The sequence below is a fragment of the Carassius gibelio genome, chromosome B19 (assembly GCF_023724105.1).
Source record: "Carassius gibelio isolate Cgi1373 ecotype wild population from Czech Republic chromosome B19, carGib1.2-hapl.c, whole genome shotgun sequence".
Lineage (NCBI taxonomy): Eukaryota > Metazoa > Chordata > Actinopteri > Cypriniformes > Cyprinidae > Carassius > Carassius gibelio.
This window is the reverse complement of record NC_068414.1, coordinates 34888834-34914958: the sequence shown is the minus strand read 5'-3', so window position 1 is coordinate 34914958 and position 26125 is coordinate 34888834. Positions and strand designations below refer to the sequence as shown.

At 33.3% G+C, this 26125-nt stretch overlaps 1 protein-coding gene across 1 annotated transcript in view; it reads right to left on the bottom strand.

Annotated features, from left to right (window-relative positions):
• Positions 1-15645, bottom strand: part of rapgef5a (Rap guanine nucleotide exchange factor (GEF) 5a) — a 40754-nt gene extending 25109 nt beyond the window's left edge. The window contains exons 1-5 of the mRNA XM_052585199.1: positions 15285-15645; positions 9765-9818; positions 8136-8242; positions 5756-5877; positions 4866-5028 (exon numbers count right to left, since the gene is read on the bottom strand). Coding sequence (XP_052441159.1) covers positions 4866-5028; positions 5756-5877; positions 8136-8242; positions 9765-9818; positions 15285-15623 — 785 coding nt within the window. The 5' untranslated portion in view covers positions 15624-15645. The remainder of the gene's footprint in view (positions 1-4865; positions 5029-5755; positions 5878-8135; positions 8243-9764; positions 9819-15284) is intronic.
• Positions 15646-26125: the final 10480 nt, after the last annotated feature.

The following is a 26125-nucleotide window of genomic DNA, read 5'->3' as shown; positions in this document are numbered from 1 at the left end:
TTATAAATATCAGATGGAAAACTTACACTTGCCAAAAAAAAACAAAATTACATTTCTAATTTCCGTTTAGTTTAAGTGAAGCACTAAAATGTTTAACTGGAAATAAAATAAATAAAAACTAAAACCCAATTAATTCATTAATTAATTAACAAACAAAAAAAATGACAAAAGCAAAAAACTAATTTACTAAAAATGTAACGGAAATTTAAATCCAAATGAAATATGAATAAATACTTATTCAAAATATTATTTAAAAAATCATAAAAGTTAATACTATAACATGATATGATAAAAAAAGGAAAAAGAAGTTGCCAAGACAACATTTCTAATTTTTGTTTTAATTTCTGTTGAAACACTAAAATGACTGTAAATAACTATAAATAAAATAAATAAAAAATTAAATGAAACAAATAAACAGTAATAGTTAACTTGCAATAAAAAAAATATCATTAAAACAAAAGTGAAAAGTATATAAATACATCTTGTTTAAAAATATTAATAAAAACTATAATAGTTAATAAAAAACTTTAATAATTAAATAATATTGTGTAAAAGTGTCTAAACGTTAGTCTATAAATCATCTAATGAATCAGGAAAGAGATGTTTCTGAAAACAGGGTTGGTACTGCTTCACTTGTTGCTATGGAAACGGAGGGTGAAGTGAAGTGCAGTGCATTGTGGGATGCAGTATCTCACGCAGGGTGCTCTGCTTGCACACTGTCATTCAGACAGAAGATACACATACAGTGCACAGTATATACTGTATATATAAGCTCCTCAATCTCCAGCCCTGGGCTCTCTGCTGCCTCCTGCTGCTGGTGCACTGCATCACACTCTGCTCTCACATCAAGAATAGAAAGGCTAATCACATTCAAGGTCTGCTGGTTAAACAAAATAAGCTATTATTAAATCACAACCCCACAGCACACTTGCACTCGCTACAATAAAACTTGTTTTCTGTCTGCACAGGGTTCTTGAAACGCTACAAATATACATATATTTCACAATAGTTCAGTGTATTGGTTTCATAAAAAGCACCAGAAAATTAGACAACTCTTTGTTCATTATTATATTATATTATATTATATTATATCATATTATATTATATTATTTACAACTAGCAGAACAACTAGAAAAAAATAAATACATAATTATATGTAATAATAAAATACAATTAAATATATTATTTACAAATTTATTTTAATAAAAAATATTAATTTTTCTTTTTTATTCTGTATTTTATTATTATATTTTATCATTTAACATATTTTCATAACTAGCTGAACAAATAGAAAAATATCAAAATAATTTTTTGTATTTTTTATTTATTTTATTTTATTATTTTTTTAAATAATATTTACAAAATCCTTTTTATTACATACTTTTTAAATGAAAGATGAATAAGTAAATAAAATAAACTAAACAGTGTTTATATAATATTTGTATATGTATTTTTAAATTAACCCCAAACACTTGCATTTATTAAATTATTGTGTATAGAAATTATATATATAAAACTATTTTTATTAAATAGATTTCCAAATAAAAATGTATATTCAAAATAACTGAATAACTAAATCTAATATGTGCTTTTTAATGTATTTTTTTAATCATTGTTTTTTTTTTTTTTTTTTTATACCAGCAGAATATTTTCTAAATCTTCTATACTTTGTTTGTGAATCTATATGATTCCCTGTGATTTGATCTTCTTATTGTAAGAGAGTAAGGGCAGATAGTGCAGGTATACACCTCAACATGAGCAGAATAAAGGCCTGAGAGCTGTGTCTCACACACGGCTCAAACTGGGCCAAACTTTCTCTCTTCTCCATTCATCACAGCATCCCTCCTCCTCCAGACGCGGCGGAAGAAGTGATTCGCAACGGCGGCGACTTCTAAACCAGTCAGGCACAATTGCACGAGATTGCAATTCACACACTCTCACATGCATGCAAACACACGCACACACACACACGGGGCAGGCAAATGTAGACATAAACGCACACACATACGCAAATGCACGCTCCTTCTGCACACAGAAGCATTAATAGTTTCACAGAGCTGAAGATAAAATTCAAATAACATGCAAATGAGGCGTGCGGCGCGAGGTGTGTGTGTGTGTGTGTGTGTGTGTGTGTGTGGGTGGCTGAAAGCGTCACTCCTGTAGCTCCAGGGGTTTCAATTGTGCTGAAGAGACGATCACGACCAGCACAACAATCACATCCACACTACAGAAATCACCAATACATAATCAAATAAAGACTTGATAGTACAAATACAGTTTTTGTATTACATTTTGTATTAAATATAAAAAGTCGTTTTTGTATTCAATTTTCCCTCATTATTTTCTGCATTCATAATTAGTTTTAGTTTTACCTTTGTTTAAAATTTTATTTTATTTTACTTTTGTATGATGTGTTTATTTATATTTATTCTTTAATTTAATTTAACTTTAATTTTTTTATTTGTAGATTAATTTGTAGTATGGAAACAAAATACATGAGGAAACAAATGCATATAAAAATAATAAAAAAGAAATATTCAAATTAAAAAAATCATAAAAAGGGAAATAAAATACTTTTATTAATGCAAAAGTAATGTTTAATTCATTGTAGTCCTAAATTAATTTAGTTTTCTTTTATTAACTATTTTGTGTATTTATTATTTCCTATATTGGTTGTACTTATTTAATTTGCTATTTATTTGATACATGTGGGAATAAATATAAACATAAAAATAATTAAAACATAAATTATTAAATTAAAAAAATACATGCAATAATAGGAAAATAAATAAATGAATAATTTGTTAACCTTTATTAGTTATTTTTTATTTTTAACTTTATGTTTATTTTTTTTAACTTAATATTTTAGACTGCCTTTCATTTACTTTATGTATTTGTGATGCTGAAATAAATACTAGTGGCAATTAATAAATATAAAATAAATAAAAACATTAATATAAATATAATAAAAGCATAAAGAAAAAATCTAAAAATACAGTTAAAAATAAAGAATAAAGGAGGGAATAATGAATACAAAAATTAATTCATTTATTAAATCATTTATTTATTTATTTATTTTATTTCTGCAGATTTCTGCACACACAAACAAGCACAAATACAGCAGAAACAAAATTCAGACTAATTTTATCATCTTTTACGTGTTGCATCATTTACTCTAATATAATAAAGGTCACTTTCACTACAGTGTCAATATCAAAGTGTTTCTGCAGCTTTCTTCTTGCAATAATTAGCCCTAACCAGTGTTTTTTGGTGACATGTATAAACTGAAGTGTTTGTGTTTTGCATGCATCGCAGTAGAAGAACACATTGTCTGTGTATGTTCTCCACTGCATCACCAGTCATTTATTTCTCTCATCACATTCAATGGAAACTCAGGCGAGTTATCATTTCTCTGGCTGTGATGGTATTGCATGAGTGTTTGGTTTGATCTCATCTGGTTGGCTTGTGCGTGAGGAACTGTTTTCTGCTTTAATACGCTCGGGTCTGTGAAGAGAGAGGCGCAGGCGAAGGGAATCTGGCTGATTGGGTCGAACAGCAAACCGTGTCACTTCCAATTCTGTCAGGGAGGGAAAAACTGCTGGCGTGGACGAGCAACGGCGTCCCATGTTCACCTTCCTGAAAATGACATCAGCTGTCGGTTCAGATTTAATCAGGCGGTTCACAACACAACAGCCCCGGAGCATTGCCTTCTCAATCTCATCGTCTGACCCGAGACACCTTCAACACAATCACATGCTTTAGTCTACACGCTCCAGTCCAGCAACAATGGGCTGCTGTATCTGGGTCGTGAACAACTGGAAAACATTGTTGTTTTTGTTTCATATGGACAATTTTAGGAGACATGTGGGAGATATTTTTTAGGGGATTTGGAAATAGTGACCGCTTACTTAAACCACTAAATAAAAGAATTATCCATGTGTGACAGCACTATCCAGAAATACACCACAATCAAAACTGTGGGTTGGTTTGAGTCTCTCCTGCACACAGAGGCTGCATTTATTTGATTAAAAATACAGTAAAATTGTGAAATATTATTGCAATCTAGACTAGCTGTTTTCTGTTTGAATATCTCTTAAAATATAATTTATTTCTGTGATCAAAACTGTATTTTCAGCATCATTCCTCCAGTCTTCAGTGTCACATGATCTTCAGAAATCAGTATAATATGATGATTTGAAGCAATATTGAATGAAAACTCAATATTTTTGTATGAATTGTGCAGGATTCACAGATGAATAGAAAGTATCTGAGATAGAAATCTCTTGTAACATTATAAAATGTATTTACCGTCACTTTTGATCAAGTTCATCTATCCTTGATTAACAAAAGCATTCATTTAAAAAAAAAAAAAAAAAATCATACCAATCCCACACTTTCTGAATGTTACATGACCAAAACATGATCAGCACAGATGACTGTGCATCTATAAGAAAAAGAAATACGGATCTAAAGCTCATATCCATGATGCTAAACACACACACACACAAAACAAACACACACATATTTCACGTCCTTCTTCCATGAAGATGATTTGTGGTTTAACAGGATTAACAGGGAAACCAAAGCCAAAGGTCACGAGAACAATCGCTTTCCTGCTGCATTCAAATCAAACAGACAGATGCATGAAAGAGAACCATGCAAACTACTGCACTGCTAGATGTGTGCATATACACTTATGCATTTAGCAGATGCTTTTATCCTAACAGTGCATTCAGGCTATACTTTTTTTTTTAAGACCAGTATGTGTGTTGCCTGGGAATTGAACCCATGAACTTCTGCACTGCTAACACAACGCTCTACCACCGAGCCACAAGAACACACATATATATGTTATTTATACTCACGGGCTGACGACCCTGAACTGGACGTAAGGGACGAGCTGCAGCAGAAGACGGACGCCGTTCTGCCATTCCTCCTCGCTGCGAAATTCACAGCCCTGAGCGTCACACTCCTCGAACGAGAACTGATAATATGTGTTGGAGTCTTCAAACACCAGCCGCTGGTCGACTGAGGGGACGACAGAGAAGCATTTAAACACACCACACACATGTGTGTCATATATTACAGATACAGTCTTCCATAATCCAGACAATATTCCAACGCTGTATTCAAGATTGCATTCAGGAAATTCTAAATTCAAAAAAAAGTAGCAGCAGGAAATATTGTGTTCCAAACATGCAGTGTGTGTGTTCACCTAAAATATTGAAAAACCATTGAAACAATAATCATTTTCATAAAATAAAAAAAATAAAAACATTAAATGAAATAAAATCCCCCCAAAAAATGAAACTCATTTTAAGTTAGTTGTCAATGTAGCATTTCTCCTACAAAGACACTTGGTCATACCTAAGTGTTAAGTGTTAAAATTTGCAAAATAAAATTAATTAAAAAAATTCTTAGACTAGAATTTGTTTCATATAACTTATCTTTATGACATTTATCACATTCCATCTGCCACATGTCATGAATATAAGAGTTTATCACAGGTTTGACATCACACAAAGGAATTTGACACTCGGCAATATTCAGTTTGAGTGTTTCTTTTGCAGTAGTTAAAATACTAAAATAACAAAAAAAAAAAGAATATATATATAATTATTCTTTTTTTATTATTATTAAAGTATATGTATAAAATATATGAAATATAGTAAAATATAGTAATATAGTATTTAAATGAAATATTAAGCAAACTATAACAGTATTTGAGTGATAGTAAACAAGTGTGTGTATTGACCTGAGTGCAGGATCCCCAGCTCCAGCAGAACCTGCCAGACACGAGACGCCATTAACCTGCACTGAACCGACACACACTGCTCCAGCAGCCACTGGACCAGCTCCACACCCACATAACTCCTCCTGCACACACACACACACACACACACAGAGAGAGAGAGACACACACACAGACACAGACACACACACACACACACACAGAGAGAGACACACAGACACAGACACACACACACACACACAGACACACACACACAGAGAGACACACACACACACACACAGACACAGACACACACACACAGGGTTACTGAGATTCCTTTAGAAAGGAGAATAGTGCTTTCATTCATTAAGGAAGCATTCAATTGATCAAAAGTGACAGTAAAGATATTTATAATGTTATAAAAGATTTCTATTTCGAGTAAATGCTTTTCTTTTGAATGTTCTATTCATCAGTTTCCACAAAAATATTGTGCAGCACATCTGTTTTCATCACTGATAATAATCAGAAATGTTTCCTGAGCAATAAATCGACATATTATTCTGATGTGACACTGAAGACTGGAGGAATGATGCTGAATATACAGCTAGTTTAAACTGTAATAATATTTCACAATTTTACTGTTTTTACTGTATTTTTAATCAAATAAATGCAGCCTTGGTATAACTTCATTAGCTGTCCATGAACAAAACACCAAGCGGTTTTATAAAACAGACCCAATAAATCCCAAATGGTTGTTTTTTTTAAAGGCATGTCTGTTTCTTTGTCTGTTTTTGTGGTGAAAACCAAAAATGAGTTATTAAAATTACACTAAATAACATATTTCAGATGCATTAACTTGATTAAAAACCCTTTCAAGGGTATCAACAGAAGAAATCAGTTTTCTCAGAAGAGTAGAAATACAACAATCCAATAAAACACAGTTCATTGACATGCATTAACAGCCTGCAGTTTTGCTAAAGGCAGAAAAAAATATTGCTCATTGTAATTTTCATAAATGTAATAATGTAATATTTGTGTTTTCAAGTACATAATGCTAATGTGTTTCATTTAGCAGTAAAATCAACATAAAACTGTTTACAACCTATTTTTTCTCTGTGATGTGATGTACAGTATTTCCAAATGAAAGGCAGGAGTCGATTAAATCATGAAAATGGTCTCTAAATTTCAATAAAAAGAGGAATATACTAAACACACTGTATTTAGAATAACATGCATTAATGAACGAGTCCAGGAATGTGTTTAAAAAGCTGTAAAGGTGTTAAAATGATTGTGATTGCGTCTGCTTTAATATGATCTGCTGTCACTGATCTGAAATCTGAAGTCATTAAGCTGCTCATTTGTTCATCGAGTGCATGTACAGCTCTCTGATTCTGTGTTTCGCTGTCACACGTTCACACTCCACCTTCTGCCGGGACATTTCTGTCCAATCAGAGTCAAGTTTGGACAGCGGCCATGCATCACAGCGATAAGAGACAGCTGATGAGTCAGCCACACACACACACACACACACACACACACACACTGTGATAGGAACGTCACAAGAGTTATATCACATAACCACAGTACAACAGAAATCTGAAATCACTTTTGATATTTGTTTTACTAGTGGGTGCAGGACACTATGGTTCATTTATGTGAGGATGCAAAATAAAGTTCACACTGACATATACTCTAAAAATGTTCATACAGTATGACCTGAGCTTTCTAATGCCATCTATATCCACAGACTGAACAAAATGAAGCATTGCTTGCTAATTGGTTGAGTTCAACTGGTTTGATCTAATCATGTACTTACATTTAAGAGCTTTAACAGCTATTCATCTGAATTCATTACATACCTTTCTATCAAAGTTATCTGACATTATCCAGATGAATTTATTCTGACACGTTCTTCTCATATTTTATCACCATCTCCTAAACTATAGCGAATAAACAATGTGAGAAATGTTGAAGGTGTCTGATTACATTTTGGTTTGACTGTATTTGATTAAAACTATTAAACAGTAAAATTGTGAAATATTTAAACAATTTAAAACAGCTGTTTTCTATGTGAATATATGTTCAGATGTAATTAATTTCTTTGATTCGCTGCTGTATTTTCAGCATCATTACTCCAGTCTTGGATGATTCTTCAGAAATCGTGATGCACAATATTTTCGTGGAAATATTTTCGTGATGCACAATATTTTCGTGGAAACTGTGATGCATTTTATTTTTCAAGATTCACAGAAAGTTCAAAAGACCAGCTTTTAAATGGAAATTAATTTCTTTAATATCATGTTTGATCATTTGAATGCATTCTTGCTAAATAAAAGCATTGATTTCTATAAAGCTGTAGCTTGAATAAAGAGGCTAGGCTAATGCACAAATGTAGATCTCTGACCTGATGATCCTGGCCAGGTGGATCTTGTCTTTAGCTGGATACGGTCCATGAGACAGAAAGGCGTTTCTCAGCGCACGTCCAGCGCAGGGAAAACTCTGAGAACACGTCTGTGACACACAAACATCATCTCAGGATCCAGTTAAACACTGTCACTGTGCAATACGAATGCTTGACACTATCAAATTATTTATTATGTGCATATAAATGCACATACATGCGTAAAATTAGTTGTTTACATATTATATATATTTATATACATTATATATACATGTACATACATGTATACTGTATGTGTATCTATCTCATCAACAATCAATAAAAGGCTCTTTTGTTCGAACACAAAGAGTATTTTGTCTGTTGAGGTTCTATTTATGACATCACACATGGAAGCCCCGCCCACAGTGGAATCTCATTGGTCAAAACTCTACATTAAACATCCAACATTCCGACTGGATTTAGACTCTCAGATTAAATCGCGGCTGTGATCACGGCATAATGTTCGCTCTCTCGTGGATTATTGCTGTAATCAATTCTGGGGTCATTCAAAGAATAAAAGAGATACAGATCATAATCCCGAGTCAGCGCTAATCATCTATATACATCATTATGTGCTGATCTATGAAACAGAGGAGCCTTCAGAGGTTTCTGATGTGTTTGATTTGTATCTACTGTATGTTTTTTCACATACACGGCCCTTCAGCTCAACACACGGGCGATTAGCCGTTAGCGAGAGCGTTTAGCAGAGCTCACGCGTGGATTAAGAGCTTCAGAGATGCTAATGAGACGAGAAAAAATACTAGAGAGATCATCAGCAGCTTCACGAGGGCAAAAGAGAGGGTTTTAAGAGAATATAGTGATCAGATGTCCTCATGGGGTTCTTAATTGTGTGTCTTTTAAACTAAAACTGTTAAAAAAAATTTCATTCTCTGAAATTTAAAATACAAATAAAATATAAAAAAAGGAAAAAAAAGACTGAAATCAGAAATCTTTCCTTGGGAAATAACTAAAACCAAATAAGCTGACGTACTAAAATGACTAAAACTAAAACTGAAAAATATATATACATAAATATAAAAAAATAAAATAATAATAATAATGTATTATATAAATAAAAAATAATGCCAAGCAGAAAATGAAAAAGCTAATAAAAATTCCACATGCACATAGAATTTCCCAAAAAACTGAAATTAAATTGAAAACTTAAAATATAAAAATTAGAGATAAATTAAAAATATGAATAATACTATAAAAGCATTCAAAATATAAAAGGTATAACAGATTCGCTGTGAGTATACATTTAATCTCAGGGAAACTTACAATGAACATTTTAGAGCAAACTATATTTTCTGATGAAAATGAGATGTGAATATTAGCAAGGCCCTTTTAAATTGACATACTGATATACTTGATCTTGGATGAATTTGATGAGAAATATCTGAGTTTGTATCAAGATCTCTGACTTCTGATCTTTTCAGCCTGAGCACAGTTTGAAACGTATCATCTTAAACTCTGGAGGAGAGGTGAGACCTCCACAGTCTTCAGGAGAAACACTTGAGATGAGTTATCAGTCTTTGATATGGACTGAAGTCAGTGCTGTTCAGAGTGGGGTGTTAGGTTGTGTTTCCTCACCTTGGGTTTGGGTGTGACACCTGTGCTGGGTCCTGGGATGGTGTCAGGTGACTGCTGCAATCACAAAGAGACAAACACATGAGCACATGAACATCACAATCTTCAGAGACAGCTCAAATGTTCTGCAGGGGCCCTTAAGGGCCGGTTATAACGTGACCTTCACATGAAAAGCACTGCAGAAATGTGATTTTATGAGCTAATCCCATCTCGAAAGTGACATTCTGCCATGTTTATGATGTGCTTTTGACATTTCGTCATACTCCTGGATATTTCCGGATAAGCAACACTTCCTTCATGTTTGGTTTTGACATTTCACACTGATACAGCATGCAAATCATGCGGCAAACACTGACTGCGCTTTGAAAGGGGAACGGGGTCAAACTTGTGCTGAGTATTTTGATATACTGTGGTACTAAATGACTTCCATATCTATATACCACACACACACACACACACACACACAAAAGCATATTAATAAAACTACTAAAATAAACATTAGAAATTAAAAAAATAATAGAAAAGTTACTAAAACTAAAATTAAATAAGTAAAAATAAACAACAGAAATATTTTTTGTTTAAAAAACTAATAAAAATGACAAAACCATGTAAGACAATTACTAAAACTAAAATTTTAAATATGTAAAAAGTAAAGAAAATAAATATATTGAAAACGTATTAAAATTATAATACAATAACTAAAAAGAAAATGAAATATAAACAGTACAAATTAAGAATATAAATATATTAAAAACTAATTAAAATGATAAAAGCACTTAATACAATTACTAAAAATAAAATGAATTATGTACAGTATAAAAATAAAGAATATAAATATATTAAAACCAAGCATACATACTAAAAATAAAAATAAAAAATACAAATAAACAATAGAAATTTTTACAAAAATTATAAAAATTCAAAAAGCACATAACATGATTATATTAAAACTAAAAATTAAACATAAAAAAAACAAATATAAAAAAATGAAAACAAAAACAACACAACACAATTACTAAAACTATAGTTAAAAATATGTATAAAAAAATTAATACTTAGTTAAATATTACAGAAATAAAACTAATCTAGGGAAGTACCATGTATTAACATCATCGCTAACAAAACTTTGGAGACAGAGTCTGTGACATGAGGGACTTAATGACATTTCACTTCTACTTAATAATTCTCCGTCAGCATGACATAAGTTCATATTAAACAGCGCAGTCGTGCGATCATGTCAGAGCAGCTCTCTAAAGAGACGCTCTGTTAGAAAGAAGGCTTGTTCGGTCTGATACAGACAAGCTCTCAGTGTCTGCCTTCACTTCCAGAGCTGCATCAGTGGACAGAACTGGAACGAAGACGCTGATCCTCATTAATATGATCAGAACTTTGATCAGAGTGACCCACATTCACTCCTCACATGTGTCTCATTCTCTTACATCCAGTCCTGTGTCTCCATTGTCCTATTTTACAACAGCATAAAAGAATATATAATGATGATTATTTCAGATTGCACAGTCGTTATTCTTCACCACATATGAATATTTAATTATTTAAGTAACCTGCATATAGTCATATTTGTTTATTGTGCAATCTGTCGCTTATTTCTGCACTCACATCTGGTGAGCAAAAAGATAAACATTAGAATATAAATAAATAAATAAAGGTTTTACAAGCTGATGTCATAAGAGAACATTTAAAGTTCCAAAACGAACATCCAATATGTGTCTAGAGATTATTAGCAATATGCGATAAATGTAAGATTAATGAGTCAAATCAGTTTAGATCAATTTTAAAGCCACTGAATGAGCACAATCCAATGAGTCTCCTGAATCAATACACCTCAAAAAGAATTAAAATCATGTCGCAAAGCCAGTATTACAGCAGGTTGGTGTTAGTAAAGTGAAGGAACAGCTCTTCTAAAGAAACATGATTCAAGGATTCAAACACTTCACAACGATGCATGCGCTTAACTTCAGCTTCGTTCAATTCAGCAGTTTCTATATCGAAACAAACCGCAAATTAATATTTCCAAACGGGTTTCGAAAACACTCGAATCAGGAAGATAAAAAAGGCTTACAACCAACACTACCATCCTGTTATTATGTGTATCATCAAAAACCTCTAAACTATAGAGATGAATTGATTCGGCATGAATCCTGTCTGAAATCCCTGTGATGAAGGTGTCTGTGGTCTCCTGCGGCCGACCGCATGCATCCATCCACAGACAGAGCTCCATCAGCAGCCGAATCTCTCCAGGGGCCGGGTGTGCGCTCGTGGGCTTTGTTTTGACTGGGCTCTGAAGACGGTGTGTGTATCAGATTTACTGTATTGATCTGGGAGCTGAACTCTGTTTGGGTCAGATGGGAACTGGAGCAGACAGGCCACAGATAAGCTCATGCATGAGCTGGAAAAGGCTTTTTAGATAAAACATAAAAAAAAGCATTCCTGTCCTTCATGCACAGCTAAAATCTTTCACTGAAATCACCTCTCTTGTCATTCCTGGCTCATAAATCACAAAAAGATCCCGTTTTCTCAATGTCATTCGAACAGACCCCTAACCTTAAGCATTGAAGTACCATGCATAACTCGTCCTGCACCGTTTGTGCAAGAGACATGAATGATTATAACACAATGTGAAGAGGTGTGATGCGACTTCACTAAGGACTTGAGATTTTCATGTAATGACCGAGCAACTATACAGAACCAACTATTAGTGAGATGAAGAGATTCTGGTCACATCCTGGTTCCAAAGTGCAGAGAGTCTGTGTGTCATTATGTGTCAGAAATGGATTACTCTCAGATTAGAGCGCTAACACACACACACACACACACACACACACTCACGCACCTCTATCTTGCATGGCTTGTGGATAAATCTGTCGCTCTGGATGAGTGCACTGCAAGATGGAGACATCAAACAAGCCTTGTCTTTCTCGTTAAGATTTCATTACATCCACAGGCGCTCACACACACACACACACACACATCCACTTAGCAGCATGAGGACTGTGTCATTAAGTGCAGCTTCTCCATCAGAGAATTGCAGTGAACTCCGTTTGAGACGTCACATCAGCACACTCTTTCTGTGAAACGCTCTTCCAGAGACTCATCTGAGAATCATCCCGATGCTTTCACGGGAGAACCACGCTGCTCAGAGGTAGCTCTTCTCATTTAGGAATCAGCGTTGTCTTTTAGACGTCTCTCCTAAAACAAGAGACCACATCTGAAATAGTGTAAGAGTGAAATTAATGTCAGAAATGACTAAAGTTTATATTGAGATATTTTTCTTCAAGATAAACATCTTAGAAACTCATCATTTAATGTTATTGCTGTCTAGGAGAAACTATTTTCTTTCTTAGTTTGTCCTAAACAGCACAGAGGTCTCCTTTGAGCTCATGGATCTCATCGCATGGACAGAGAGCCCTGGACATGTTCTTAAAAATAAGAGATCTTCAATGGTTCTCTGCAGGGACTTCGGTTTGCGTTCTTATCTAGAACAAAACCAAATGTTCTCTTACAGCATTATATGACATTAAATCACTCTCATAAAGCATCAAAAGAATCTAAAAAGACTTTGTAAACTTTCATAATTTGTCTACTTAAAGGAATAGTTCACCCAAAAATGAAAGATGCGGATGAGTTCGTGTCTTCATTATATTTGGAGAAATGTAGCATCAGTGTCTCATCAATGGGTGCCGTCAGAATGAGAGTTCAAACATCACAATAAAAACATCACAATAATCCACAGTCCATCGGTTAATGTCTTGTGAAGTGAAAAGATGTGTGTTTGTCCATAATCCATAAAAACGCTTCTTCCAGTGAAAAAGTGGTCTGGTCTGAATCACAAATGTGCTGAAAACAAACACCGTTTACAAGCTAAAACAGTCCAAAACAGCTCTAAATACAGTATGTGTCTGGGTTTTGATGTGAGAGACAACAGGAGATGGACTTTTTCACTACAGGAAGCATTATTATGGATTCATATGTTTCTGATTTGGGGTTACTTGTACTCTAAAATGTTCTCCTTTAGCATCAGCTGTTAATGCCATCGAGAAAGCTTGATTTCTTTCACTTGCAGTTGTGTTTTACACCAGCAGAACCTGGTAAACAGATGCTCCAGTAGTTGCAGTCATTGCAGCACACAAGGAAACAAATGTCACGATTGTAATATTTGTTTCTCATTTAGTACTAATGAGGCTTTCATTTTTTATTTCTCTAATCACCCCGGAGCGGATGAACTGCGTCCAATGAGCCTGAACCAAACATTCTGTTCGAAGCCGTGAGAAGCCTGAAGGTAAAAGACATCTCAAGCAACACATCAAACTCTGAAGAACTAGGATCATTCTGGAAAGTCTACAGAAGTTACTGAATACAACTCAGAGTTACAAAAGTCTTGATTGATCACTGTGGATTTCCTCTCATCCTCACGATTAAACAGGAATTACACAACTGTGATGTATTCACCCCAACACACACAAACCAGCAAAATAGATCACGTCTTCAAGCCTCTGAAGCGCTGAATAGCTCCTCTGTCACATCACAAGTGTAGAAACAGAATATATATCAGCTCTTTCCATACAGTCCACAAAACCCTACTGTGACGGTACAACAGTTCAGTAATGGTATCAGACAGCATTAGAACACTGCTCACTTCAAAATACAAAGGTTCCAAATAGAACTCATGATGTCACACTGAGAATCTTTTAAATAAAAACAACCCCACTATGCAATATTCCGACAATACTGCATATTCTACACAGCTGCAGAACAATATTCATAAAACAAATAGTCTATATATCAGCTATTCTGCAGCTCAGTTTCACAAAATTACTTCAAAAAAGTCTCCAAATACCACATAAGGTATGCTTTACTTTCCACCCTAATTGACTCATTCAGGCTTTACAAATATCATTCTGCCATTACAAAATGTACTACTGTAACCAGTTTCTGTCTGTTATTGTGATGATAAAAAAAAAATGTGACCAATCGGGATGAGACGCTAATGTGAAAAAGAAATGACAGGAATATTCCCACAGCATCCCATAATAATTCATCATTTAACAGCAGCTACAAAACTGATGCATTGGTACTTTGGCTGAAACTATGGTTGCCATGGTTACTTGTATAAGGGTGCAATATTAAAAAGACTGGTAATCAAATCCAGCAAATATGAACCGCGGAACATTTTGTATTTTCATGATGGGGAGTTACAGCAGGTGTGCGTGTGTGTGTGTGTGTGTGCGTGTGAGAGAGAAAGATCATGTGTTTGTGTACCTGACTGTGTGTGTGTGTGTGTCTCTGTTGCCTTAGATACCACGACTGAAAAACATACGAGCCTGTCCTTCATAATCAATGTGATCTGGAATAACGCATGAACGCATTGACAGCACGCATCACTCGTAACGTGCGGGTGTTCGCGCGCATCCCCAGCGTTATAATCTCAGTGATGGTGGACATGGGTGGTGTACTGATCACAAAAAAACACACAGTCTTCATCACACGTATACACTGGTAACTCACGCTCTTTTTGCGCAGGTTCAGTCCGTGCTTTAACAATCCGGGCAGATCTCGGATCTTCTGCTTGATCTGGACCTGGTCCCTGGCGGTTCTGTTCCATCTCCAGCTCGACAGGAGTCCGTCCTCCGCGGAGCAGGGGATGCTGTCGGATTCCTCCATCATCTTCCTCCACCTCCTCCTCCTCGTCTTCCTCCTGCTCTTCACGCACACGGACAGCGGAGCGACATTCCGCCGCCGCTCGATGATCTCCAGCCGCCGCAATGAGAGACGAGACGAGACCTGCCGTACACTGCTGCTCCACCCAGCGATCACACACACACACACACACACACACACTCGCATAGAAACGCATTCAGCGCTCACACACACCTCCGCTGGCTAAATGTGACCCTGGAGCACAAAAACCAGTCATCAATTATGAATAAATCATCTCTCCATTGATGTATGGTTTGTTAGGAAGGCAATATTTGTCTGAGATACAATTATTAGAAAATCTGGAATCTGAGGATGCAAAAAAATAAATACAAAATGAGAAAATTACTTTTAAAGTTGTCCAAATTAAGTTCTTAGCAATGCATTTACTTATAATAAAAAATAAGTTTTTATATATTTACAGTAGGAAATGTACAAAATATCTTCATGGAACATGATCTTTACTTATATCCTAATGATTTTGGCACATAAAAAAATCGGTAATTTTGATCCACACACAATGTATTGTTGGCTATTGCTGCAAATACACTCGAGCGACTTTAAGACAGGTTAAAATGCTCCAGGGTCACATATGAGGACATTCAACAGCCTTCTATGAAATCTGCACCTAAAAAAAAAAGTGTAAATACAGTATTTAGCCATCAACATAAACTATTATATTCCCAGTGCTGTGATCACTCCACAATGATTGAAACAGAAATTGCTGATTCCAGAGAAACATTTTTAGTAACATAATCCATTACATTACTCATTATAATCAGATTACTCTTATTTAACTCCCTTGATCTGACCTGACTCCTTCATCAAATGGATTCAAACATTTGTTGTAATTAACATGAAGTGCATTAAACATTGCATCTGACAGAGAACCAATGAACATGCAAATATTTATTTTCAAATCTCAGGTGCACTTCAAGTCTGCCGAAATATATTTGGTGAAAAATGTTCAGATGACGGATAGGTCTGTGAATCTGTGCATTTGAATGTGTTTGGAAAACTAAAGCATCCCATACATATATAAATGCTTAACCTACACAGATAATTCCAACAAAAACTGATTTTTCCAGCTGCTCCGGATCAATGAGATGCACAGAATAGTTTAACCTCTTACTGACCGGCTTCCTCTACACACAGTGCACAATTAAAGAGAATTTTATTGCATTTGTCTCATTTCTGAGCATTTTTTTTTAGATCTAAAGATGTAACCCAAAACAATTTCAGCAGAAAACATTATTTTATATGGAAATTATTATATTCTTTTCAAAATGATATTGTATTTATTTAACAGATATATTTTATAAATTGTATTTTCGGAATATATAAGTTGCGAGGATGATAATTCAATAAAATTTATTCATATTAACAACACAGGTTAAAAAAGAACCCAAAACAATTTCAGCAGAAAATATTAGATAAAAATATAAATATTTTTACACACGCTTACACGCATTTGCTTCTTTAATGAGTAAAAATCCAGTCACATATTTTAAATGATTAGTGGATAGTTTTGCAGAAAATATAATTTCATAAGTAAAATAAAAGTATTTATATTATTTCTAAAAAGTAATATGAATATATATATATTTATAATTTTTACTAATTAGGGAAAAAGTGTGTGTGTGTATGCTTATTTTAGAGTTTTTTCCCTAATGAATAAAAATCTGGTCACATCTAAATGATCAATGGATTTATTTTATACATGAATAAACATGAACTTTGCACCAAAACGCCAGTCCTGCTGCACACTGAAAGGGACCGATGACCCACATGTCTGAATAAATGAATCTGTGTGAAATCAGTATCACAGTTGGAGGTTGAATCAGTAGAACTGGTTTGGTCTTTGAGACGGGACGCTGTGTTAAAGCATTGATCAGGCTGTTTGTCTCTTCAGACTGTTGTTGGTAATCCTTCATTCCATACATTCATTCAAGACACATCAAGTGTTTTCCAGCATCCTGTAATGAACTTATCACTCGATGTCTGTCAGTTACAAGGTCAGAAGCAGGTCTATTTGAACCCAGGTGGAGGGACACAGATGCTTACAGATGCATGATGGGACAGAAACCGTGCCGCTCCTTCAGCCACACAGCAGAAATGTTCAGGATGCTTTTGGAATAAGCGAAGTGTTCATGATCCATGAGCTGATCTAAAGCAGAGGCCTGCTTCTCTCTGGTTAAAGAGGTCAAAAGTGAACGGTCGCGCTCGGGAAACCAGTATCTCCACATCTCTCATGAACGAAAAGCTGATGATCTGTCAAAATGAAAAATCACCTCTACACGGCTGAACGGGGCACATGCCTGGAGGAGGACACCAGCGTGTGTGTGTGTGTGTGTGTGTGTGTGTGTGTGTGCTCTAATTTCAGGTGTAACGCCGAGGTGTTGGATGACAGGAAGAACAGAGGGAAGCAGGTGTTCAGTCTCCAGGATCTGCAGAGAGAGAGAAACAGTGATTAACTGGATTCCACTGGACGCTCTGTGATCATCTGGAACACAAAGAATCAGGATGGAGAGGGAATAAAAGCCCTCTGAGAATCTAAAAAAGAATTCTGGAAAACAATGGAAAAAGAAGCATTACCATTGGGATACGTGGAGTTTGAACTAGATCTTCAGCTTCATATCCAGGTCAAAAACCCTCCTCATGGTGTTCCCCCACAATCCACTGCAAACTTCAGATCTGACCAGGTTTGGAGTTAACTAAAACCCTTAAAAATGTACTAACAACTAAAATATATAAATACTAAGTATATGGACATAAAAATAAACTAATAAAAAATTACAAAGAAACAACAACAACTGAAACATTATCATTAAAATTAAAACTGAAAATCTAAAAATAAAAACTACAGCATAAAGACAAAACCAAACAATTACTAAAACTATATAATTAGAAATAACATTTTCAAAAAAGAAAAACTATAACAATAAAAAGACAAATCAAAAATGTACAACTTTATAATTAAAATAAAAACTGAAAAAAATTAGAAAAGAAAACCCAGAATATATATAAAAAAAATATATGAATACTTAAATAAATAAATGAAAATATACAAAAATAATAGAAAAACAATTACTAACATTTTATTAATAAAATAAAAACGATAATAAAAAGACAATATAAAAAAAACTGTATCATCAAAATAAAAAACTGATAAAACATGACAGAAACCCAAATATAATAAAACTATCATTAAAATGAAAATCTAAAAACTAAAAATATAGTTAATTAAAATACTAATTCATTGAATTAAATATGTGAAAAAATCTGAATATATCCATATTTTATTCATATAAAATATATCTTATCATAGAATAGTTTAAGCAGATTTTTTTTTTTTTTTTTTTATCCCATTAGGATTCTTTGGGAAACGATCAGATTTTTTTCCAATTCTGTTTGGTGCAGTTTGTTTGGTGCACATTAAACTTGTAAAATAAATGTTTGATAGCGTGTGCGCTCGTCTGATGATGGCTGTATTTGTGAAGGTTATCAGTGTCCCTCTGGGAGACGCGTCTGTGTGTTTTTCTGCGTCTGTTGTGATGTTCTGCTGCGATCAAACACTGACAGTCTATTCTTAGAAAGGCTTATCATGATTAAAAATACTCTGTGAATGTTCAGCTAATCCCTGCATTCAAGTATTCACACACATGATCTGATGACAGCAGCTCAGAGCTGTGTGAAGTGTGTGACGCCGCAGGTCTGTCTAATGTATTCGAGTCCCACGCTGTAAAACAACACCGAAAACTAATGCTAGTGCTAAGTTACCTTACTGTATGAATTAACAAACAGACCTAGAAAAGAACATTAGGTTAACATTTTATACTTGAATAGGGAAACATGTATATTTCAATGTGTAGAATAATTTAATCCATCATGTTGTCTTTTGTCTATGACATTCCTGATTTTGTTTTATTTGATTTTAATAAAACAATCATTAATTAACACAACAAATTAATAAAAACACACACATATGTGATTCAATCATTAGTTTAAGAATCCTATATTCAACAGTGGAGAATGTTATTTTCTAACATTTCTCTTGAAATTGCATGACGAATTGCATTATTGTTCTTCAGGAAATTCTGAATGTGCTTATTTATAAATATTAAAAATATATATTTCGTGAAGACACAGTGAAGACATTATGTTAACTCCCTATTTATAATGAAAAATTATATTATTGAATATAATACGCCACTTTGACTATAAAATATGTTTTTTCAGTTAAATTAATAATAAAAATGTACCATATACACTATATTTATCATACACATTTATCTTTTACATTTGATATATATATATATATATATATATATATATATATATGTGTGTGTGTGTGTGTATCTAATATATATACCTAATATGATGTCCTTTTACAGTTAAAATGTATCTTATTGTAAATACATATTAATGATAAATTGACATTTAAAAACTGTAACTGTGAATCTAATATATGTATAATTGAATATAATGTATATAAACACACACACACACACACACATATATATATATATATATATATATATATATATATATATATATATATATATATATATATATATATATATATATATATATATATATATATATATATATATATATAGTACACACACATACACACAGTTCTGTATCTAGTTGCCAATGTTTCAAAACAGAACTCGGAATATCTTTCGAAGATTTGATGTCACTAACCGTGCAAACTTTGGTAAATCCAGCGATGATTTCATTCCTGAAATATTTCATCCTTCGTAAACACATCTATTTCCAAACAGACCGGAGAAAAACCCGGGGAGCTTTCCTGGAGGCTGTGTAAAGTCGGTGAATCACTCTAGAGCTCACTAGATTGAGAAAGGGCTTGTGTTTCAGGTGTGGTCAGCGTGCGTCCCGTCTGATGCCGTGTCCACAGAAGAGCATCTGCATGTGAAAGTGAGAAAAGAGAGTGAAGAAAGTCTTTCCTCTTAACCCTTCTCCTCTCACACACAGACAGATCTTCAAACACAACCCTGATTAAATATTGAAGAACCCCCACGGCTCTCTAACAGAACACAACCTCCAAAAAAGAGAGAGGAGAGGAGGCTTGGTACCAACCCAAGGAGAAGTTCCTCTGTGAAACATTGCTATCAACCATGATTTTAGAGCTAGGCTTCAAGCCGATTTAACTGGTTTAAAGGGACACTTCACCCAAAAATGACTATTGCAAACTGTGTGTTTCTTTCTTCTGTTCAACACAAAGATATTTTGACTAATGTTGGTAACCAAACAGCTGCTGGAATCCACAGTAAATCAAGTTATACCATCAACTGATTGTTTTAATTTTTGGGAGAACTGTTCCTTTGAAGTTACTATTTTGTTCCAGGACCTATAAATATAAATATTGAATAAATATTGTTCCAGGACCTATAAAAGGTCAATTCACTGCCATGCCTTACTTTACTATTTATTTTTTACAGTTTAGAGTTATATTTATGTGTTTAAAGCATGTAAACTAAACTGGGAATTCCCGGAAATAAGAGTTTTACTGCCATCTTGTGGTTGCTTTACAGGACTTTTATAACGTCATGTTCAAACAGAGGATTCTATTGTGTGAAAATATCTTCATTTATAAAACGTGATTTAAAATTCTCATTAAAAGACGTATTTTTGTATTTTTCTGGAAGTAACCATATTGTCGATCTTGTTGTAAATGTTTAGTTCATAAATCAAAATTTCTCAATACGTTATCTAGATTTGACGTCTTTCTTGCAGAAAGTTTGCTTATTGTTAAATCTCTTAAACGCATTGATAAGAAGAATAACAAGTTTATTTAGGCTTATGGTGATATTATACTTAAAGAATGATTTTCCTGGCCATTTTGTATGTCAATGCAGTGCAATTTTGTCTTGTAAAAAAAAAAAGACTAATATATATATATATATATATATATATATATATATATATATACATACATATATAGTCTTTTTTACAAGACAAGACAAAACAGAATATATATATATATATATATATATATATATATATATATATATATATATATATATATATATATAAAACTTTACAGAAGTCTGCTAAATATAATTAAAAGCATAATTCACGTTATACTTAATTGTACAGTTGTGTGACAAAGAAAGAAAGAAAGAAAGAAAGAAAGAAAGAAAGAAAGAAAGAGGGTTATTGTGGTAAATGTAATTTAAAGTCAATTACCCGAAAGCTGTTTCAAAAAGGGAGACTCCTCCAAAGTTCCTCTGTGGATGGATATGAGGGGAAACCACTAGCAGAAAATCTCCCTTAACTTGGCATAAAGATTTGGCAAAATTTTGGCACAAAATGTGTTTTTTCCCAACGCTGGACTCCGATCTGACTCGCTAAATTAAATGTATACATCGACTTTTTATGCTAATTTTTGTGGCGCAATCGGCGGAGATTCGTCTAGCGGAGTCCAAACGGTCTTTTCGCGCCCAAAGTTATCTTGAATATCACCTTCAAGTCATCTAAAGTAAGTTTTACACAAAAACTATTAAATTTCTCAGACCTACCTGTTAAAATGATAAGTAATGACTACCTGTTTTGTGGTGTAGTGTGCAGATACTGATCCCAACGGCAGGCGCTCAACGGTTGATCTGCTGTTGCTATGGTTACCACCTAGGCTGCCCGCGAATTCTTTTCTGGAACTGAGAAAAAATACGCGCGCTTTCTGTCAGACTTCAGTTGTTTACTCGCTTTCAAAACATTTCACAACAATGAAACGTTCCTGAAGATGTAAAATCAAACGTTTTCATTAACATTTTAAGGCCAAACATTGACCGTTGGTTCCCTCAACTATTTTCAATTGTAAATAAAATAAATGCATACATTTAAATAAATAACCAATTTCTAACGTTTTATTATTAAACGTAGCCTAAGGAAAAGAAACCTTTACATTTTGTTCTCCAACAACAAATTAAACACATTTAAACTGCAAAAGTGCATTTTGAAGAGACAATTTTGATAAAATGTACACTATTTAAAAAAATATGGCACAATGAACTGTGGCCTAATAATATAAAGGAATTTTCCATATTGATTTTTATTTTGCATTCCATTGTGTTTTAGAGCTAAGGGAAATATCTGTAATGCGTCTTGGCAGGAAATGATCAGTGCACTTTCCATTTTTTAACTGTATGTTGCTAACAACTTGCCATATAGGCTATTACACGTCTGATTAATCAAGCATCTAATCTTGCATCCTTCCTAGCTATTTCTGCTGTAGATAATCATGAGTTCAACTATTTTTTCTACCCTGTGTCTTGAAGATGAAGCATGCTGCAATACATATCTGCAATCATAATTTCATGCACGTGTGAGTCACATTTATGACTCATCATGGATCAATTTTTGCGTGAGGATGCCGTTGTTTGCTCAAGCCGGAAAATCTAAAGTTGCTCCGTTCAAAAGTGTAATGATCTATCTTTGGAGCACTGGGGTCTGGTTCACTTTTTCCAACAGTACTGTTTTGTACTGCATTTGTACAGCATTGTACTCTTGGCTTCAGTTATGCCTACATTTGGGGTTGGCCATGATCGGCCAAAAAAAAAAAACATGTTCCGGAAACCAAAAAAGCTATAAAAAAAACCACCCACACTCACACTTCTGCTGGAAAAAAACCTTATCATAAATGTGAAAATATCTGTATCTGCACATCTGTAGTTTCTCAACATATTTCTGTGAAAACCATTTTGAGCTGACTCGGACAGGAGTAATATAAACCCAATAGTTTTACTCACTGGTCAAAATGAATCTTGTGTTTTAGATGCCATCATGTTAAAATACAGACAACTTGCATTTCCAAACCTCTAAAACCTTTATCTAAAACAGCAAAACCATTAACTTCACCACAAAGACAAACTTTGTAAACCAATTTGGTTATACCGATGAATGGCAACAAACCACCACTAAATAAAAGGTCACACTAAGCTGCTATATTTAACAGAACTTGAAAAATTGTGTAATAGCAAAACCACAGTATTTAGATTTGTTCCAAGTTATTAGATTAGCATTCAGATAGCATTCCACTGGGTGCAAAAGAAGGTCATGATAAAGATGTATGATGCACTGATAGGACTTCTTAGAAAAAAGACACACTTTCACCAGTTTATACATTAATGATCCAATTTTCGTGGAATAACTGCAAAGAAGCACGTTATCTCATTAAAATCACAGATCACACCTCCAACGTGGATTCTGCTGAAGGCTGCTTCACCTCAGAGCTTCATGCTGTAGAAATTAACCATGAAATGGCAGAAGAAAGGTTACAAAACTCTTGCCATTTCAAAATATAGGCATTGTTAGAATGCAACCTTATTGTACAGGAATTGGTAGCAATTACAATAACTAGTTTGCATATATAGAAGTGCTGTACTTGGAAAAAGCTGTGCACTGAATATTTATCAGGTTTAGATATACATGTACAATGAATATTAGCTAATGAATTAATAGTAAAATAAATCATATTTGTTTTTATAAATGTGTAGTTTAAGAATTCTTCCTACATCAGTGAGAATAAACAGCAAGTTACCATTGTGACAACCTGCCCTACTGTAAATAGCCATCTATCTATCTATATATATATATATATATATATATATATATATATATATATATATATATATATATATATATATATATATATATAAATAAAAAAAATAACATCAATAAAAATCAATAAAAGTTTCAAAACCTAAGGCTTGTATCAATCATTTTCACTGCATTTTAAGAGGGGAGAAAAATAAAAAGGTAAACATGCATTAATGAAAATGTAAATCTCCTCTTAAAAAAATATTTTTCACTCTTTTATACAATGAAAAATGCTTTGGTCTAAAAAGGATACATTTATAGTCCAAACTATACTATGCATGTCACCTTCTATTAATAATAATAATAATGGCAGAGATTAAAAAAAAAGATTTTTCACAGATTTCTAAAAATTTAAGAGCAGCATTGTTATTGTTTGCTAAAACGGTAATGTAAAAGTAAAAACTAAATATGTTTAACTCCTTAAGTGTCACTGGCCCACCGGTGGGCCCAAAGCCATTGCATATTTAAAACCGTAATATTCTATACTAAACCTAAACTAATCTTGACAAACTATATATCATTGGAGACCTTAGAGGTTGTATTTTTTATATTTGACCACTGTTTTATATTTAAAATTATGTAGTGACAGTAATTCATAAATTTGTGACAAGAAAATTTAGCAAAAAAAAAAAAGTAGTTGCCTTTTGTTACAAAAAGCTGATACATACATATACAATCACGAAAGTATATATTTCTTATATTTTTTGGCTGCCAATAATTCAGACAAAACATCTTTTCTAGTTTTTATAAAAAAAATTGAGAATAAATTGAATATGTATATTTGTATATCTATGATTGATGTTGCAAGTATTCAGTAAAAAATTTAATGAATGTCAATTTCATGTATGATCATAATATGATGTGATAATATGATCATGATCATGTATGAAGTTTCTGTAACAACACTCTAGTAGCTATGTTTGATTAAAAAATCATTTACAACCTATCTAGAAAGTTTTATTGCTGTTTGAATAAAAAAAATCAAATCAGTCGTCCATTACAATTCATACAAGGAGCATGACTAGTACCTAGTGGACATTGTTGGTATAGCAACTAAAAATAACACAGAAACCTCATTTTTTGTGATATCAATGTCAAATTTGGAACACAACTTCTTTAGATTTTAGGCTTTTCATTTGACATGAAATTAAATTCAACACATACTTTTTTTTTTTTTTTTTTATAAAATATAAATAAATATTAAATTATTATTTTTTATTACAACAAACTTAAACACCTATAACTTTTTTATATTACATTTTATTCAACTTCTTTCACATGTACAAGAAACTTCCAAGTGTGTTTTTAAAAACGAGCCCAAAATTAGGTTCATATTCCAAACCGTTCCAGAATTACATTAATTTGAATCTGGACATGCCCTTTTCAGCTCTACCCCCAAAAAGGGGGGGTGACACTTAAGGGGTTAAGAACCAAAATGAATTAAATGAAGTAATACATCTGAATTAAAAATAAAAACATATAGAAAAACTTTAACCTGAATTTTATATATATATATTAGAATAGCCCAAGTAAATATTCAGGCAAATATTCAGGACTGACCCAGAGGTATTTTTATTCCAAAAAATTAGTGCATGTTTTTTTGTCCCTTTCGGCCAAAGCAAAACCTGAAAACTTCCACAACTGCTCAAAATAATATACACACACTTTATTATAATATCTCCTCAGCTTCATACACGAGTATTTCCCCTCCTGAAGGGAGGAGGAGGAAAAGGAGAAGGAGAAGGAAAAGTCTGAAACACATTACTTTCATTTCTTTTATTTGTAAAGCTCATGTATGTATAATGGATGCTTCCTTCTTAGAATTACAATAAAAGAAACTTTTAGAATCTGAAACCATATTTGAAGCAGTTTGCAAGATACATTATGAAAAATCTTTTTAAAGATGTGATATTTAACGTACGCTGGATGATATAAATGATAAACTTAGTACAATATCATGCATACAGCTGCAACTTTATGAGTTTATAAATAAAAGTTTCTCTTTGAAAACAATCAGAGCTGCACTTGGA